The 20542-nt window shown below is 39.8% G+C and overlaps 1 protein-coding gene across 1 annotated transcript in view; it reads left to right on the plus strand.

Annotated features, from left to right (window-relative positions):
- Positions 1–1492: 1492 nt before the first annotated feature.
- Positions 1493–20542, plus strand: part of VSTM2L (V-set and transmembrane domain containing 2 like) — a 34804-nt gene continuing 15754 nt past the window's right edge. Inside the window, exon 1 of the mRNA XM_075845130.1 lies at positions 1493–1868. Within this exon, the coding sequence (XP_075701245.1) occupies positions 1778–1868 (91 nt within the window). The 5' untranslated portion in view covers positions 1493–1777. The remainder of the gene's footprint in view (positions 1869–20542) is intronic.

The following is a 20542-nucleotide window of genomic DNA, read 5'->3' on the forward strand; positions in this document are numbered from 1 at the left end:
TCACGCTGTCCAATCAGTGTTCTCAGTCTTAGACTGTGCAGGGACACACCCCTTTGAGAAGTAGAACCCAGTTGTCAATTTATTAATTTCCATGAGGAATAACAGAGGAATGGCACAGTGCAGAGCTCTATTGTTATTTCATGGGGAATACAAGTATTTACTTAAATCAGACATGTCGGGAGAGCTGAAAGGTCCTCTTTAAAAGCTTTTTCCCTCCATAAGAATTGATATTGTATAGATGCTCTATTAATGTCTAGCCAGTGTGGGTGCATATGCTGGGACCCATCTAATGCCAAGAATGATGCCATGCTCTTAGTGTCATGCCAGGAATTGTAACATTATTCAAGTGAATGGGCTGTGTTGCAATTCCGACTCATCACTGGGTTGGTAGTAGTACTGTTTCAGAAAAAAGCTGTGTTCCCTCCCCCATGGCACGCTAGGCACTCCGCCAACCCCTTGTTCAGACCCTGGCTACATAAAATAGCAATTTCATCATAAAAAAAACTTCTCCATACATATGGAGGGATTGGACCATTTTCTGGGACACCTACTAACATCTCCAACATTTTTTCGTCATTAGAACGGGAAGTGGTTATATTGTAGATTATACTGGAATAAATATATCATAGAGATGCGCAATTTTACCACCGGCGCACAAAAGTGGTCAGTTAGACCCTATAAGATTGCTTCATATTAGAAAGTCCTTAAAATACGTAGCGTCATGACATTTCCAGGGATCCAGCGCACAGATCGACACAGTCAAAGACCATTTTAATCAATGTACCAGTGACAGAATTGATACATTGTTCATTGATACATCTTTAATTGATACATCGTTGATTGATACATCGTTGATTGATACATCGTTGATTGATACATCGTTAATTGATACATCGTTAATTGATGCATTGTTCATTGATACTGATACATTGTTCATTGATACATCGGTAATACATTGTTCATTGATACATCGTTGATTGATACATCGTTGATTGATACATCGTTGATTGATACATCGTTGATTGATACATCGTTAATTGATACATCGTTGATTGATACAGCGTTGATTGATACATCGTTAATTGATACATCGTTAATTGATGCATTGTTCGATACATTGTTCATTGATACTGATACATTGTTCATTGATACATCGGTAATACATTGTTTATTGATACATCGTTAATTAATACATTGTTTATTGATACATCGTTAATTGATACATTGTTCATTGATACTGATACATTGTCCATTGATACATCGTTAATACATTGTTTATTGATACATCGTTAATTGATGCATTGATACATTGTTCATTGATACTGATACATTGTTCATTGATACATCGTTAATACATTGTTTATTGATATATCGTTAATTGATACATCAGTGGTAAATTAGCTTTGGAAGCACGAATCACTGTGCTGAAGACCAAAACCTATGAGATGTCTAGAACAGGGCAGCAGCCTGGCAATGCATGAGACTCTATCAGCAGCACTTTCAGGAGGCAAAGTTCAAGCTCGTCTGTCCTTTTCTCTGTAGGATTCTGCCACCGAAAAGCTTCATTTAGGGGCGGATAAACGGCTCTGTTCACAGCGCATTCACACCGATAATCGCTGGAAAGAAAATCAGGTCGTGCGGTCTCTTTAAAAAAACAGATTTTTCCGTGCTGAATCTGATCCCTCCGCCAGCGTCACATCACAGCACCAGAGTATCCCTCCGCAGCGATCGCATCCTGCAGTGGGAGAGCGGTCGGAGCCCCCCGGGTGACAGCACCATGGGAGCCTGGGGACTGAGCCTGGGGGTCCTGCACTGCCTGGGGGTCTACATTCATCTGAGCGTCGGAGACCAGCACAACACAGCTGATGGTATTATTAGTGATGGGTCTGGCTGGATATGCATCGGGGGGAGGGGGGCTTTGACTTTTGGGGGTCTCTCTGCTGTCTGTGAATGAGTGGTATATAATGTGAATGAAGACTATTTATTATAGGCGACATCTATACCACGCTACATGATTGTCCTAGGTTTTATGCTCTTTATAGGACTCTGCTTATAAGGGTTCTAGGTGGGTTTTGTGGGGGCTTCATTATAAATGGGCAATGTTAATTTAATCATTTCTAATTTTTTAGTTTGGGAGTGTTCTGTATAGTGTTGGAATAGGGATTAATAGTGTGATCTGTAACATGGCCATTTAAAATGACAGATTACAGGGGAGTTACATGGCTGATGCTAATCTTATTTTTGGTGGACGGTATAGGGTTAATGTCAGAATTGTAATTCTGTTGCCATATCTGTTGCTGTATCACATTGACTATTGCTTGTCAAGAAAATATATTATTTCAATAGCACATTTTTTATTTGGGGTTTTGTGTGTTGGAGATGTAATCCTCGTATGAGTAATGCATCTGATGATGGGCATTGTAGTAATAGTGGGGTTAGTTGTTCCATATTGGGGCAGATATAAAATAGATATAAACATCCCTTACTACACCACATTCTCCAACTGCTAGAAGCAAAAAATTGTCACTAATATACTTTACATTGTTATACACAAACTACATTGTGTCTGTTCTGTACATTCCTGCTCCAGAGTTTGTTAGATTAGGAAATAGGATTATTGATTTATAAACCGAGAAGTTTGGCATATTCGTCCTAACGTTTTAACTCTGATTGGGATTGGTGGCATGATCTGACATTGACATGGGTGAATGGTCAATGTTTGCTTTGCTGATACTGCCACACAAATGGGAAGTGGTAAATGAAGATGCTATGTTACTTCAATGTGCACTGATTTGTGTGGGCACGGGGATCTGGTGTAATGGGCACAGACGCCTGTAGTAGGTATTAGTGGTGTGATACAGTTTCCAGGGACTGATGCTTAGTGTTAAGGAGATCAGCATATTAGCTTTTAATGTGGAGAATGGTGGTGATTGACACTGGCAGTGATAGATGCCACTTATGTAATGAGGACAATCCTAGTTGTAGTAGTATTGTAGTTTGGGGTGAGGAAGATTAATGCTGCTGGTGTGGGGAAAAGTGTAGCGAGCCATATACTGAGTGTGAAAAGAATGATATGGTCTAAGAGATCACCACTGGAATTATGTATCTCAATGATAGGCAATTACAGATATGATCTATCTATCTATCTATCTATCTATCTATCTATCTATCTATCTATCTATCTATCTATCTCTCATATCTATCTATCTCATATCTATCTATCTCATATCTATCTATCTATCTCATATCTATCTATCTATCTATCTCATATCTATCTATCTATCTATCTCATATCTATCTATCTATCTATCTATCTATCTATCTATCTATCTATCTCATATCTATCTATCTATCTATCTATCTAATATCTATCTCTCTAATATCTATCTATCTATCTATCTATCTATCTAATGTCTATCCTTCTGTCTATCTATCTATCTATCTATCTATCTATCTATCTATCTATCTATCTAATGTCTATCCTTCTGTCTATCTATCCTTCTGTCTGTCTATTGTTCTATCAAATCTATCTTTCTGTTTATTTGTGTCATGTCCGTCTATCTATTCTTATCTTTCTACACATACGCTCTTGAGTTGCTATTCGCTGCATAAGTGCAAATGGATTACTGCACACGATTGCAATTTGCATGAAGTGACTCTGTGGGTGTAATTGAAGTAATTGTGCAAAAGATAAATTGTATAAGAGAGAAAGGGGTGCATAGCATTCCATATTTATGTAAGGAGAATGAATATATATATATTGTGTGTGTATAGGAAAGCAGGGGTGCCCAGTAAAGTATAGGGTGTACCTCCTCACCAGACACCCGACCAGTGCCCTGAGTAACAGCAGAAAAATCCAACTATGAGGCAGCACTCCGGTAATAGTGAAAAAAGTAAAGGATCTATTTATTCACCAAATACAATGTTCCGGCCCTACTCAATGGATCCTTTCTGAAGACTTGAGAAAGGACCCATCGAGAAGGGTTGAAACGTTGCGTTTGGTGAATAAATCGATCCTTTCCTTTTTCACTATTACCGGAGTGCTGCCTCATAGTTGGATTTTCTGTTATACTGTATATACGGTAACCTTCTCCTTACATTAATATGGAAATATCTTTTCATTACTTATATATAATTATGTCACAGAGAAAACAAATACGTAACATATGTAGAAACCATGGAAACCTACTGATTCTGTACATTCACTCCTTTAGAATATTCTAAAATGAAGTTGCATCCTATATGGAATCATTTCCTTTACAAGTTCATAGCTACAATATTTGGTTCATGCACAGAATGGATATAAAGCTGTAGAGCGCCTGTATCGTACTGACGGTGCCATAGCAGAGAATATCGAATGCCCCGCACGGTTCTTATTAATATCTCTGTCATCTATAAATGGAGCGATTCCGATATGAAAATGTATTAGGGAATTGCTCACGATTTAGTTCCCTTATGTATTCTAGTGTAGTCTCCAAACTAGAGAATCACTTCATATCTAAATTAGGCAAATGGTTTCTTTAAGGTGAGAGAAGTAAGAGAGAAAGTACATACAGCAAGTAATGGGCACAGTGTAATGCGACAGTCAGGTTCCTACACTAAAAAAGGTGCAAAAAAGATGTCTAATAGTAGCAAACAACTAATAAATGTCTTGGGTACGTCAGGGATTATTTACACAAAAATAAATAAATGACTGATTTCTTATTAAAGGGGCTTTTTACTAGGACAGAGCTCTTTAAATAACATCTGATCCCTTTTGGGGTTTGCTGACTGGCCAAGAAGGGTCATGTGACTCAACCGGCTTCAAAGAGGCTGCTTCCTTCTTTGAGGTCCTGTGCAAGTCACATGATTCCTTCCGCCTAGTCTGCGGCAAGAGGAGAAATTGGTGAATTGAAGGGAGAAACATTTAATACAGCTCTATTAGGGCATCCGTCTTCATTAAGTTTTCCACTTTGGACAACTAGTTCTTGCATGACATGTCCCCAGAATATCAGATGTAATCCACAGATGCACTCGCACCTCCAGAAGGAGTTTTGCCCTTTGCAGCTGCTCTCTGCTCTATGTAATAGAGATGGATTGTGAGTGGGGGGAGGGGGGGTCACACTCTATTACATTCATATGCCCTAATAGGACATAGGAAAAGCTAACTCTTGGTAAAAAAAAATAAAAAATTTGCATTTGGCCAGAGTCATTGAGCTTTACTAGCCCCCGAAGTGTCATTATCTGAAGAGTTCTGCTCTGGAGATCTGTTGTCCTCTTCAAGGCCGCAGCTGAAGCTTGAGCTGGTCATGACATTATGAGAACTGAGCAGCGCTGTCATTAGCCAACCATGAGATTGTTTATAAAATTGGGAAATTTGTCAATGGCCCTTTTTTAAATTGAAGCGGCCCGTCGGTAAGCACCAGGAAAAGCTGTGACTGGCCATACATTTCTATATGTTGTATGACATAACTGTTGTTACAGAGCGGCTCTCTGTTACGGCTAATAGAAGGGCATCCCGAGCAAGAAACCCCCCCTCTATGACGTCCATGTGCACCAATAGGGTATATGGAAAAGTATATAAGGGTTACTGCACTGTTATCATGATGGTTTCATAATGGATCCGTCATGATTCCTGTAAAAATGTACGGTTTTGTATTCTGCAGTCACTTTTACCAATTGGGACACGTTGCAGGGTGATTATTTTATTTTTTTGGTATTTAGGATGAGATGTTCCTGCTTCTACTAATGGGCAAGACCGCCATTACCAAAATATCTTGTTCCCATACTGGAAAATAGTCATATGTCCCTCTTACATTTGGTGGGCATCTGAGAGAGGTTGCTTTGCTTCTCGATCACATTGATTCACTGATTTTAAGATCAAGTCGACTAGCATGATGTCTATGCGGGGCTCTTTTATTTTATGAGTGAAATCTTACAGCTCCCATGCAATGACTGGTGGGTAACGGGTGAGTGGTAGGCCACAGGTAAATTTAGGCCCCTTATTTTTTGGGGTCTCTGACAGCAGTACCATCTGTACTACCCTGATGGTGGTTTTCTCTTCATATTGGTATATGTAGGCTATAGTGCCACATCCATTCATCCCTATGAAATACAGATCTCTCTAGTTTTGTCTATGTAGACAATAAATTAGTTAAGGACCATGAATAATGATCACAAAGTGCTGAAATAACGTTGCTATTGTCTAACAATTGGTTCCTGTGGTCTTTTTACATTGCATTAATGAATACATTGGTAACATACACTCATTTACATTATTCTCCAGTTTCGTAATCTCCCGTTTTGCTGACTGGGATCTACAGTATCATGATGATGTGTCACATTGGGCAATAATTTGTTGTATATGCTGCGAGCTAAGAAACTACAACTATAATGGAATATTCCCTAATTGCCTATTTCCATAAATCCGTATTCAAAAGATAATTAAGCTTGAAAAGTCCTTCTGAAGTGAAAATGTTTTTCTAAAAGGGCAATCTTTTGAGGAATGTATTGATGTATTTGTTAGAGGATAAGGGCCTGTTCACATCAGCGTTCGGTTCCATAAGGATTCCGTTGTTTTGACTGCAGTCGACTGCACTATTGATTCTGTCAAAACAACGGAACCGTTACGGAACAGAGACAAACGGAAACCATTAGCAATGGAAGCATTACCATTGAAATCAATGTTAATGCAAACGGAAGCTATGGTTTCCGTTTGCCTTTCCGATGATGGGTTCCTCCGACAGAAAGCTCAGACGGAACCCATCAACGGAAAGCGAACGCTGATGTGAAAGAGCCCTAAGTCGAGTAGTGGAGTGTTAGTTACTATTGGCGTAGGGGGAAAAAATGGCCTTCCTAATTTATGGCACGCTACGTATCTATGACATATCTGTCTTACAGACATTATTAGGGTAGATTATACTCCTGCTTGACCGTTCAGAGATGACTGTTGATCGCACTGAAAGAATTCTTCATGGCCGATCAGTTGTGATCAGTAGTGATCAGTATCATCCTTTGATAGAGGTCTTAGGGTCTGGCTAACCTATCCAGCAAATTTTCAATATCCCTTTGGTCTCCATATTCAGTCCCGATGTACTAATAATCAGATTTCATAATTACGGGGGTGAGAGAGTCTAGAACAGTCATGGCCTTAATGGTAGTACAGTTTATGGCCTTTGATCCGTAGTGAAAAATCTTGACTGATCTAGATTACAGATATTTTAGTTGCACAATGCCATTGTAATTGTTCAGTTGTTCCAGTGACAAAATTAAGAAATAAGAAAGTAGTGTTTAGCTTGGGTAGCATACTGGTCTCGCTGGGGACCCTTGCATTTGCCTCTATTGTAACATCAGCTCCACCTTATGTAGATTATAATGGAAGCATATGTGGCTCTTGCCATTGGTCCCTTTAAATTCACAGGTTTGGTTACGCCATGTTATAAAGTCTGTCTACTTAAACGGTCTCTGTCATCTGATCCAATCTTTTAGACAATTGGGGAACGTTTGTGCACCCACTAACCTCCCTTCATTAGGGCATCTTATGAATGCTAGAAATGAAAGGGTGTGTTTGGTGACATACTTTTAAATCACTTGCTCTACACTCAAATCGGCTTTGTGACCTGTTATTTATTTGAATACGGTGTATATACTTACACACAGTTGAATGAGTGTCTAAAGCCTGTAGAAACTCAAAGGTGATCTGGAACGCAGCCATACAGTGTCTTTGAAAAGTCAATGCCTGGGTTTAGCTACAAGACCCAGTAACTTCTAGTTTCTGCTCTGATGGCCCGTTTAATTGTTCCAAAAATGATCAGATCACATTACCTCTTATTGTATGGCAATCCTAATCGTGTCATCTTTAAAAGCCCTTTTGCATGGTGTCAACTTGGAAGTGATGAATGAGCTAGAAATATTTCTGTCGCACTTGGCTGTGCAGAAGTCATATATTTGTGAATATAAGACGTAGGTTCATATGCTGCCTGGTTTTGTGTGATGTCCAGCAGACTGCAGATAATCACGTCAGTGCTATCTAATATTTAATAATCTCCTGACTGCAGATTATCAGGACAGGATCAGACATTGCTGGGTTTCTATATAATGTCCAGTGATCTCCTGACTGCAGATTATCAGGACAGGATCAGACATTGCTGGGTTTCTATATAATGTCCAGTGATCTCCTGACTGCAGATTATCAGGACAGGATCAGACAGTGCTGGGTTTCTATATAATGTCCAGTGATCTCCTGACTGCAGATTATCAGGACAGGATCAGACAGTGCTGGGTTTCTATATAATGTCCAGTGATCTCCTGACTGCAGATTATCATTATAGGATCAGAACAGTGCTGGGTTTCTATATAATGTCCAGTGATCTCCTGACTGCAGATTATCAGGACAGGATCGGACAATGCTCGGTTTCTATATAATGTCCAGTGATCTCCTGACTGCAGATTATCAGGACAGGATGAGACAGTGCTGGGTTTCTATATAATGTCCAGTGATCTCCTGACTGCAGATTATCAGAACAGGATCAGACAGTTCTGGGTTTCTATATAATGTCCAGTGATCTCCTGACTGCAGATTATCAGAACAGGATCAGGCAGTGCTGGGTTTCTATATAATGTCCAGTAATCTCCTGACTATAGATTATCAGGACATAATCAGACTGTGCTGGGTTTCTATATAATGTCCTGTAATCTCTTGACTGTAGATTATCAGGACAGGATCAGACAGTGCTGGGTTTCTATATAATGTCCAGTGATCTCCTGACTGCAGATTATCAGGACAGGATCAGACATTGCTGGGTTTCTATATAATGTCCAGTGATCTCCTGACTGCAGATTATCAGGACAGGATCAGACAGTGCTGGGTTTCTATATAATGTCCAGTGATCTCCTGACTATAGATTATCAGGACAGGATCAGACATTGCTGGGTTTCTATATAATGTCCAGTGATCTCCTGACTGCAGATTATCAGGACAGGATCAGACAGAGCTGGGTTTCTATATAATGTCCAGTGATCTCCTGACTGCAGATTATCAGGACAGGATCAGACAGTGCTGGTTTCTATATAATGTCCAGTGATCTCCTGACTGCAGATTATCAGGACAGGATCAGGCAGTGCTGGGTTTCTATATAATGTCCAGTGATCTCCTGACTATAGATTATTAGGACAGGATCAGACAGAGCTGGGTTTCTATATAATGTCCAGTGATCTCCTGACTGCAGATTATCAGGACAGGATCAGACAGTGCTGGGTTCCTATATAATGTGCAGTGATCTCCTGATTGAAGATTATCAATTAGGATGAGATAGTGCTGGGTTTCTATATAATGTAATATAAGTAAGCTCCTCAATGTAGATTATCAGGACAGGCTCCGATTCTATTCAGGGTGTAGCACTTTTGGAGGCGAGTGGGTTAAAGGAAGGCAGTGCGGTTTTCTCCTATCTACATCTGATCTGCACTCATAATCAGATGCCTGTATGGGTTCCTGTAATGCCGCCAGCATGTTAATCAGACCCTCTGTGGGGTTTGCGTTTATTGTAAGAAGGATCTGGCTCTGCCGGGAGAAGTAGACACTCTGTGTACTGAAAATCCCCTATTAATATTTTATTACCCAGAATTTGCAACTGTGTACAGACAATGGACAGGCAGGTGGGGGAAAGGAGAGGATATAGGTGGGGGGGAATTATTTGCACAATATACAAGCTGTGCATCCTCTGACTTCTCTGGATAAAAATGCTCATGAAAATTTCATATACAGACTACCTGAGCAGAGCGTGTAAGTTTAACACAAAGGCTTGTTGTCTATAGAGGATGTAATGTGATATAATGGAGCAGGTGACAGATGTATCTGAGGAGGAAACAAAATAAGAATTTTTAAATTCTCAGAACACGTGTACTCGAACATAGTACATGGCAGGTATCATAACCTGATTAGAACTATCAAGTAAGTATATATATATTTTCAGCCACACTATGTCATCATGCTATTACCTGGCATATCGTATTGGAAGTTACAGTTACGCTACAGATATTGATGATTTCTCCCATATCTTGGTATACAAATACAACAAGACATATCTAGACACTGTTTAATATCATATGTATTGGTGAATATCATAGGTAGGCAACATTGGTGATGTGTAGATCTGCTGCAATAATATGGGAAGTTCTGGAGATTTCAGCACCCTTGTTATAGTTACCTTTGAACTTTATTTTTTTATAATGTTATCAGTGTGCCCCTTTAACAGTGCTATCAGAGTTCACCCCCTTAGATCCATTAGAATGTGCCCTTAACAATGCCATCAAAGTACCACCTCATTAACAATGCCAATAAAGTGCTCCGCTAGCCTCCTGTTAAGCGTCACGACTCATAAAACAAATTCAGTAACATACAAAATTTACCTAGATAGAAATTCCTCTTATACAATCCTATGTCATGCGGCTTCATTCATTTTATAAACCTTATTGTTTGGATTAAGGAGTCACTAATCCTAGAACACAAATGATCTGGCATTCAGGAGATATTAATATTCATATGTAAAGTTTCCTATACATTGACAGAGACCGCGCATTATAAGGCTGGATTCACACGGGCACGTTCGGTCCGTAAAGGACGGAACGTATTTCGGCCGCAAGTCCTGGACCGAACTCAGTGCAGGGAGCCGGGCTCCTAGTATCATAGTTATTTACGACGCTAGGAGTCCCTGTCTCTCCGTGGAACTACTGTCCCGTACTGTAATCATGTTTTCAGTACGGGACAGTAGTTCCACGGAGAGGCAGGGACTCCTAGCATCGTACATAACTATGATACTAGGAGCCCGGCTCCCTGCAGTGTGTTCGGTCTGGGACTTGCGGCCGAAATATGTTCCGTCCTTTACGTAACATGCTCGTGTGAATCCAGCCTTATCCTGCAGTAAAATGAAATAGTCTTCTAACTAGAACTAAGACCTGGTGCAACTGTCTCAAATCTGGAGAACATAGGGCCTAGGAAAGAGGGGGCAGGTGCATATTCAAGAGTTGATCCAGTCCTGATTCCAGCCTCTGGTTGACTATTCTATCAGAGTATACAGTAGGGTCCCTTTTTCAATTTTCACAGTTTTTCAGAATGGCTCAATGTTTAGGACTGTTGTCTTGTAGCACTGGGGTCTTGGATTCAAATCCAACCAAGGGCAACATCTGCATGGGGTTTGGTGTCCCCCCACACTCTCTAAAATATGATCTGATAATTGTCTTTCTAGGAAGTTGTCCCAAAGTGTGTGTATGTGGAATAGGAAGATTAGATGGTCTACCCCAATGGGGACAAGGACTCCTGTGGATGTGACAATATCTATACAGTTCTGCGGAATGTGTTGGTGCTATATAAGCAATGGGAAAGAATTATGATACATAACATTAGCTTTCTATAATATCGATAAGTCACACCAAGTCATAACACATTTCTAGACCAAGTCCTGCCTAGTTTAAGATAAGCATGTGTACATTCGAGTTCCTGAAGATGGGACAGTCCTAACAAAATGAGGACCACCATTATAAGGTATGTATTAAGAGAGTACTTTCTTAAGTACCCCCATCATTTATTTTTGATGGCATAACCAGTATTCAATAATAGTGATAATAATTAATAATACATTTTAATGATGTGCAGAAAGAAACACACTGTGAACCAGCTGTTGTGACTATGCTGGAATTCTCCTTCGCTTTAGAGTTTCCAAGTGTTGGTTTCTTGCCTATGCTCTATAAAGCAGGCATTGGTCCGACCATCACAGGGGAGAAGTCATCCACCATCGTAAATCTCTCCTCTCTGACATTAAAACCTTCCGAGCGTGTCCCACAACCTATACCTGCAGCTCACATTACAGTGTAATCTATGGGATCGTCAGCATGTAATGTGAGCTAAGGAAGGGCATATACACGCACTGATGGGCACCAATATGCCATGCCTCAGTTGTGCCTTACATGCTTAACCTCTTCTCTCCCTGGGTTTCCAGTGTACCATTGCAACAAATGAAATTCATACATACAAAAATATCACAAATGTGAGTCTTATAGCACCAATGATTATCTAAATCTTTATAAATATACCAATTTCTTTGGATGTTACGAGATAAAACGTTCTAACAGATAGAAAAATCCCAAACAAAGGGTCAAGTATTTAATGTGACATGTCTACACGAAGGAATATTATTAACTGTCAGGCTGTAATCGATAGAGGGGCAACGACTGGTGTAATAATTTTCGAATCTAATGTTATTGGTAGTTATTCGATAGTATCACAGAGGGTCTTGGTAAGTCTTATTTTGGGTCTCATTGAGAGGACCTAATTAGTTCTATGACTTCTGGGAAAAATATCAATGAAGGTACCAAGGTGGCATTTACCGATAGTCTTTTTCTTATAGTTTATACTAATTCTATTCTCGCAGTAATAGAAATAATGAAAATCATCACTCCATACTCAGTCTTCATGGTGACCTTGTGCTTATATAATCAGAACAATGAACACAAATGCATATTTTTCTCCACGATTTGCTTTCTGATAGTCCTGATTCCTCCTGGTTACACACTCATTGGGTCCAGCGTGACTACTTTCTTCTGTTGCCATAAAGGAGTTGAGGACGGGCCTTACTATTTGGCTCACTAGCACTTCAGCGGGCTATTTAGTTGGGTTTAACTGCATCCACTAGTTAAAGTTTACCTCAAGTTACAAATAAAAACATATTGTTACTAGAAGATTTGCAGTACGGAGCCTCTGCCACAAGTTCCTATTTTTATAATGGGAGCATCACAGCAAGGTTCCTTACTTACTACAGAAGCCTAGGAGACAGAGCCCGGGGCTTATTCTCATTTCTGTACTTTATGAACAGTGCACAGCAGGAATAGGGTCCAGTGCGTGCCGCAGTATCTAGGATACACTGCGTAATGGGTTATCAAGGATATTACAAACAGCAAAGTAACAATAAGTTCTGCACAATATGTTCTTTTTATTTCTGTATGTTGAGGTAGACTTTTAAAAAGGCTTTCTGGGACTGTAACATTATAGCCTAGACCATCAATATTTGTTTGTGGGGGTCCGACATCCAGGAGCCACATGGCTGATCGGCAATCAATGTTATAGTCATGGAGAAGCCCTTTCAATATTGATCATTGGGGAACCATCTCCCTCCGATCAGCAGAATGAAGAGGCCGCAGCACTCTTCTTCCATTGTTTACGAGGGCACTGTGACTCGTCTGTAGGGGCGGCTCTGTCTGCAGTTTCTTCCTACCAACTCAAACTGAAGTGCCTCAGCCCCCTAATTCTCCAGATTGCCCCCCAATGCTATCCTAAGGTTTGATTAAAAATTTTAAGCTTTGATGTCTGTCGGTGCTGATGGCAGTTTCCATTTAAGTTGACAAAATATAATCTTTAACATTCCTGACCATTTATATTCTTAGTTGGAGTTAATTTTGTAAAGTGATCCTTGAAGGAATGCAAATGGATGGAAGACGACGGACACACTGTTGTGTAAATTGAGCCCACATCCGGAGTACCTTGTGTGCCAAGCCTTGTCACTAGTCTGTCTTCAATAAAAATAAAAATCAATTCTGCTGTAAGAACAAGGCGGCTTCTAGACAAGCCAACTCTTAATGAAAACTTGAAAATGTCACTTAAAGGATAAGTTGACCTTTACAGACATTTTAAAGTAAAATAGCAAAATAAACCCAAGGGGTAATTTTTACCTACAGGACCCTTTTCCACACGTTCCCACCCCTGGTTGATACATTTCCTAGCACAGTAACCTGTATTCGAAGATTATTTTCTGTAATGCTATGTTTTATGTGCAGCCCATAGAATATGATTGACTCCCAGGACTGTGTCATCACCTCATATTTCTGTAGCTTCTTTACTAGGTTTATAGGCTTTCTGCAGTAATGGTTTCATATCCACTTTGGTCTGCCCAGTATATAATTTACCTTCTTACTATCTGTTTTCTGAAACCATACATCCCATATGCCAACAGTAGTGGGACAAGTGCAGTGAAGAAACTGTACCCTCCTCCTATCCCACTTATTAACTATTACTGCATATGTTAAAATAAAAAATGCTCCAAGTTATTAAAGTTTAGCTTGGTCAGCATGGGCGGACTACGACAACTCTAGGCCCCCGAGCAGTAAAAGTCAAAGACTTCTTAAACTGAACAGTGTCCCCATAAAACAGTGCCTGCTACAGTGCCCACCACCTTGTCCCCATAACAGTGCCAGTGACACCACCTACCAGTGTTCCCATAACACAGACAGTCATAGTACAGTTCCAGGGCACACTGTCAACCATATGGTCCCCATAAAATTGCCAGCCACAGTACCCATTACAGTATACCATAAAAATTAAATGACCTTCAACAGTACCCACCACAGTACCCCCATACCCAATGCTCTATGATAGTGACATGTCATTTACAGTGGTCAAGCAGCTGACAGACTAAAAAGTCTGGTTAAGGTGGGCAGTGGGGTGGAGAGTAATCTGTATTAAACTTAGGCTCTGGCCTGTCCTTAAATTTTAACTCTTACTAGGGCTGGATCTGACCATCGTGCTGCGTGCCCCTGTGGCTATGGGTGATTAGGAGCTTTCTGATTGCCCAAGTAGTCAGCTCACTCCTATTCATTGGAAATTCCCCAAAGGCTTGTTCATAATGGCATTTAGTATTACTTTTTTTCAATTTACAGTCGGTGGATTTATTAATGGTGCACCATATGAGCGTAAATAGAATGAGAAATTGTATTTAAAGAGTGTAAAGTAACAATCAGTAAAACAAATTAAAAAATTAGTTTATATATTCCGTTCCCTATTATTTTTTCCATTTAAAAATAATGAAGTGAAACAAACATTGCAAAAATCTAGTAAGGGAATTTCGATTTATACAATAGAGCAAGGATAATATGAAATGCTAGATCCTATCTATCTATCTATCTATCTATCTATCTATCTATCTATCTATCTATCTATCCTTTGTGGGGGGCATAGTAGAATTTAGCACAGTTGGGGTTAATTTGGAATGGTAAGTCCAGGCTGTCTCTATAAAATACTCACATCTGGGCGCTGCAAGCTAATTAGACGGCTAAATATTAATTAGCAGGCTATTAAGGAGACGCTGCAACCTAATGAACTTGTGATGGCTCATTTGCCGAGCACTGATAGGAGGGCTATCAGAGTCAAGTTCCTGTAGGGGGTTTTGTATCACTCATGGGGGGACTCATTATAAGGTGTCTTGAAGATAATGCCCTAACACGGGGGTCATAACTGGTGGACATTGGTGACAGATAAAACACAATTTCCGCGACCGGCTCTTGACTTCTGATATGAGTCATGTTTGCGATGAAGAGCATGAGGGTTGTCTCATTATGTCTGTCTCAACATTTATTCCTCATTCTTTTCTTCTCCTGTCTCTGCTTCTTCCCCGTCTGTATGACCATCATCAATCATGCGCCATCCACCTCCCTCCATGTCCGTTGCTTTTGGGTATATAGAAGGTGTTGATAATGTGTGTGGATTCCAGTATTATGTTAATTACTTACTAGTCACTGAGACCCTGCATGTGGCACAGAAAATCCATCTCCTATAAGGGCAGCGTTGGCTCCAAGCTCCATTATGGCACATTTAGTCAGCACAATGATTCTTTATCACTCTGTTTCTAAAACTGGTTTTCCTCCGAGACTTATTCTTCTTTTTACAAAGATTTAAATCTATTTTATTTGTTTTTCTTATATTCGTTGGTATCTAGGTGAATGTGCAAATTATGCTAGATTGTAGATCAAATCATTTAACCATAAAATATAAATATTTGTAAAGAGTTAATACAGTACTAGTATGGTAGGAAGTATTGGAATAAATGCTTATGGAAAATCTGTGTGTTTATACTGAGGGTTTCCAGCATCAAAAGCATTGAGCTCCCCCTAATGAAGCCCAATTGTTACCCGATTGTTGAACTAAGAAAATCAGGCTGCTAGTGGCATGCCTACTATGAGGCCAAATGCCTTCACTGTGGGCCATGTTTGATGGGGCTTGGTGCCCTGCTTAACTATTCCTATTACGTGGATTTCATTTTCCTAACCGGTTTACACCCAGGAGACTATATAAGCAAATGGCCAGCATGACTAGCCAAGTCACCTGTATGGTCTTCCAAGTCACCCGTATGGTCTTCCAACATTTCTTTGTACAGAGAACCAATACTGTTTGGTCCCCCTTATTCTCACCAGTTTGGATCTCCACATATGTCTTTGTGATTACTGGTAAGGTAAGGACTTGTTGGCCATATATATGTTACTTATGTTTCCCTCCGACCCTGTGAGCTGTGTGTAAACAGTTTGTCTTTCTGTGAGTGAAGACAAGCTATTCTGACGCTAGTGATATCGCGATATGAACAAGAGAATAGAGGCAAGCAGCCAGGTTCAGCCAGTAGGAGCAGAGTCCTCAAGCAGAACAGATCAGATCACAGACTTAAAGATGGCATAAAATGTATTCACAAAGGCTGTGTTAACAAATGCACCGCTATATTAAATACTCGTCCTACTTCTGGGTTTTCATGACATTTCTTTGTTTTATACATTGTAGTTTTTTAGAAGACATATATTAGTAATTGTACATCATTTAACTGCAGTAATGCGTGCGACCTCTGTACATACACATAATATAACTCATGTAAAAAAGTGATGGCGCTATGAAATATTAGTCGTTCTACTATGGAATGCCCCAAATTTACTATGGTACATTCATCTCTCTTATTCTACTCCTGGCGTGAATGAGTTTATATGACGGCACGTGGACTAAATGGACATTCTGTGCCTTATTTATGTTCTGTAAATCTGGGGGTCTCCTTTATATTTTTCCTATAGATGACGCATAAAAAAGAAATAACATGCTCCTACAGACATAGTATCCACCACCTAGTGGTACATGTACTTCAGTATAATTCTGACTTTTTATGTCTTCTGTGTCTTAGATCACTTGATATTTTGGATATATACAGTACCAGCTTTACATCTCCGGAGCCTGTAGGCACAGAATATCTGGTACCGTAGACTCCACCCATTAATTAGGCCACTCCCTCACTCATGTTAAACGATAAAATATTTGCCTGCTAGTAAAAAAAATAATGCAAAGTTTTTATAGTTTACAATACACCTGCCTAAGCTTTAACCCTCAATTTCTTCTACCACATCTGCGTTGCTTCTGTCCTGACCACAAACGATATGTTTTCTCTTTTTTTGTCCTTGCCACTGTAGGCGTCTGAAATAAAAAAAATATCCGCACTAAATACGGTTCATAAAGATTTACATCTTTGGGTACCCAAAGAATAAACCCTTAAGCCATTATTGGTGTAGATGATATATAAATAGAATTAGGACCTGGATATATGAGGCAAGGCAGTTTATTGAAGTCTATGCCTCTACGACTGTGACCTACACTGACATGAATTACATTTTCTCAGTCCTCCTTCAGACTAATTACATTGTCTATCTTTTGTATTTCTCCTTCCCTTGTTCTTGTGTTATATCATTTTCTTCATCGCTCCTTTTTCTCATTCCATCCCTTCCTCTCATGAGCGGTCCCTCTCAGTAATAGGTTTTGAAGTCCCTGCATGGACCCGCTTCTGTCTCTGTTCTCCTGTCACATTGTTTTTTTCCTCTAAATCTCCCTGGATATGTAATTCCGTAGCTGTCTCTTCCAATCTTCCAGCTGCTGCTCTGAAGACTGCGCTCCCCTCTCCTTCACCTTCCTTCTCTCTCTTTTCTCCTGTCTACCTTCCTTAATCTCCCCTCTACCTCACTAACCTTTACTGCTTCCCCTCCTTACTTCATCTTCTTCTCCATCTGCCTCACAATACCTTCACCCCTTAACCTCTGCCATTCTCTTCTGCTCATTATGGTTTTTTTTTGTTGTTTTTTTCGTGGCTTATTTGCTATTTTTTTTATCAAACTGTTCTTTGCCTGTTTTGACACGTCATAGTAATTCTCTAAATTTCTTTATTTTTCCTATTTCTATGTTTTTTTTCATCTACTTGGAAGATTTTAGGTATATTTCCATTTTTCTTTTACTTTTCATGATGCAATGCACCTTTATCTGGGACGCACTGGCACTAAAGTACAGATCAGGAAACAATCACATCCGTTTTCATTCGGTAATACATCAATGGCCACTGGCTGCAGACTCAAGTTATTAAAAGAAGGACTGAGGCGGCAGACCCTGGACGAGACCTTTTGTATAATCGGCCACTGCCTGCTACCAGTTACCATGTTACATTGTGAATACAAGAAACAAATTCATCTTGGAAAGCATTACATACAAATCTTGCTCCAATGCCATGAACGCTTGGTTCTCCAGGGAGCATAAATATAGTGGAAATAGCTGAACGCTAGATGGGCTCTATATATTCTCAAGCGCTGTTCTCGTGAAAAGTGTGGTGGCAGGAGAGCAAATGTGGCAACTGTTTTCTCTTTTTACTTGTTCATGAATTCAGGATCTATGGCCATTTATTTTCCTACAGGAAGGAGCTATGTCAACATGGCTCTCTTAGCAATGGTCCTCAAGATCAAGTGCTCAAGCACTGACCAGTAACCAAGCCTATTTTAGGAAATTAGCTCTTGACTACTGCTCCATTTTTTTTTTCTTCATCTCGAGGTATAGTTTTGTACTTATGGAGAACCTCTAAGATGTTTATCAGCCCTTTAAAGAAGTTGTCTGGTTTAGAAAAAAAACTCTGTTCTGAATTAATTGAGGGAGGTCTCCCGTTCAGGACCCTTATCTATTAGTCAGAACGTAGAGTAGCTACATGGAGTGGCTTTTATTAGAGTACTTGGCATACCTGTGCATTTCAAAGACAGACCTTTGGTTTCCATAAGAACTGTGTAATGTTTCATGTTTCCAGAGGTGGCGCTGCAGGGGAATTTAACAGCTGCTGTTGGGTTCCTGCACAGATTACAGCTAATCACTGGGGCTCACACTGTGATCTGCTCTGACAAATAGGGATTTTATAAAGTGGACAACCTCTTCCCTCCACAGCCATTTTTTCAGATTTTCATTTTCGCTTTTTCCTCCCCACATTTTAAAAACCATAACTTTTTAGTTTTTTCGTTGATATAGCCGTATGAGGGATTGTTTTTTTTTCAGGGCAAGTTGTAGTTTTTCACGGCACCACTTATTGTACCATAGAATTTACTGCTAACCTGGAAAAATGTCTTTGTGGAGTGAGAAAAAAGCTGCGATTCCTTGATTGTTTTATGGGTTTCATTTTTTACAGCGTTCACCATGTGGTCACGTGGTCTGCGGGTCAATACGATTACTACGATACCAAATTTATATAGATTTTTGTTTTACTACTTATACAAGTAAAAAACGAATTGTTAAAAATAAAATTTGAGAGCTATAACTTTTTTTATTTTTCTGTCGATTGAGCAGTGTGATGGCTAATTTTTTGTGGGGCGAGTTGTAGTTTCTATGGGTACCATTTTGGGGTACGAGACTTTTTGATCACTTTTAATTCCATTTTTTTGTGTGAGATGAGGTGACCAAAAAAACAATGATTCTTGCATTTTAACATTTGTAAAATCGACAGCCATGACAACCGTGTCAGGGGTGCTATGGAATGTCAGAGGGGGCCAACCCCTCTTTCTAACGGCTTAGATGCCGCGGTCGCTATTAATTGCAACATCTAAGGGGTTAAATGAGCATGATCCTGTACGTCACTCTGAAGTGTCTGCTGTAACATACAGCTGACGTGCTTGTTCTATGGAGCAGGCTCAGCCCGCTCCATACTCCCCCACCCGACCTTCGCCATTTATATACAGCGGACGTCGGGACGGGGGTTAAGGGTACTTTTACGCGGCCCACACCGATCAACGAGACAGCTCGGGAACGCTTGTTTGCCCCATAATTGGCCCATGTAAAAGGGCCCTAAGGCAGGAAAGGATAAAGTACTTCACACTTTAGAGCGGGCAATAGACATGAAATTTAAACCAGTTAGCATGATAATTGGTTGTTGAACTGTACCTTTGGCTGAAAGTATCACAAACATTTACATCATACAAAGACAAGAAACATCAAAGGCAGCAGATGGAAAAAAAAAATCCCTTTTATAAAGCTATTAATCGGCTAATCATACCATAAACTTCAGATTATAGCCGACTATCTGACAAAATAATCCAATATCTAAACCACAATTTCAGTAGATTGTCAGTCATCGGTCATTTGCATAAAACAATGTGACCAATTGAAGACCAACAATCTGAAACCACTATCAAAATTTCAGTTTCGGCCAACATTCGTGTCATGTCTTTAACCAGTCAGATCACCCCAGGGGCAAGTTGGATAAGATAATAAGATCTTCTATAGACATAGAAAACCAACCCGAAAACAAAAGCGCCGGCAGCAATTTTCTAGGCACAATGATTAAATGGCTCCTAAGGTAAAAACAAATTCTTCCTTGAGATTTCATAAGCTCCTGCATATTGCGCACATATTTCAATATGTAGTCACAGTTCTTTTATGTTATTATATTGTTATATTTATTGCTACTCTGACTATAGTTAC

Source organism: Rhinoderma darwinii, chromosome 13 (genome assembly GCF_050947455.1).
Source record: "Rhinoderma darwinii isolate aRhiDar2 chromosome 13, aRhiDar2.hap1, whole genome shotgun sequence".
NCBI lineage: Eukaryota > Metazoa > Chordata > Amphibia > Anura > Rhinodermatidae > Rhinoderma > Rhinoderma darwinii.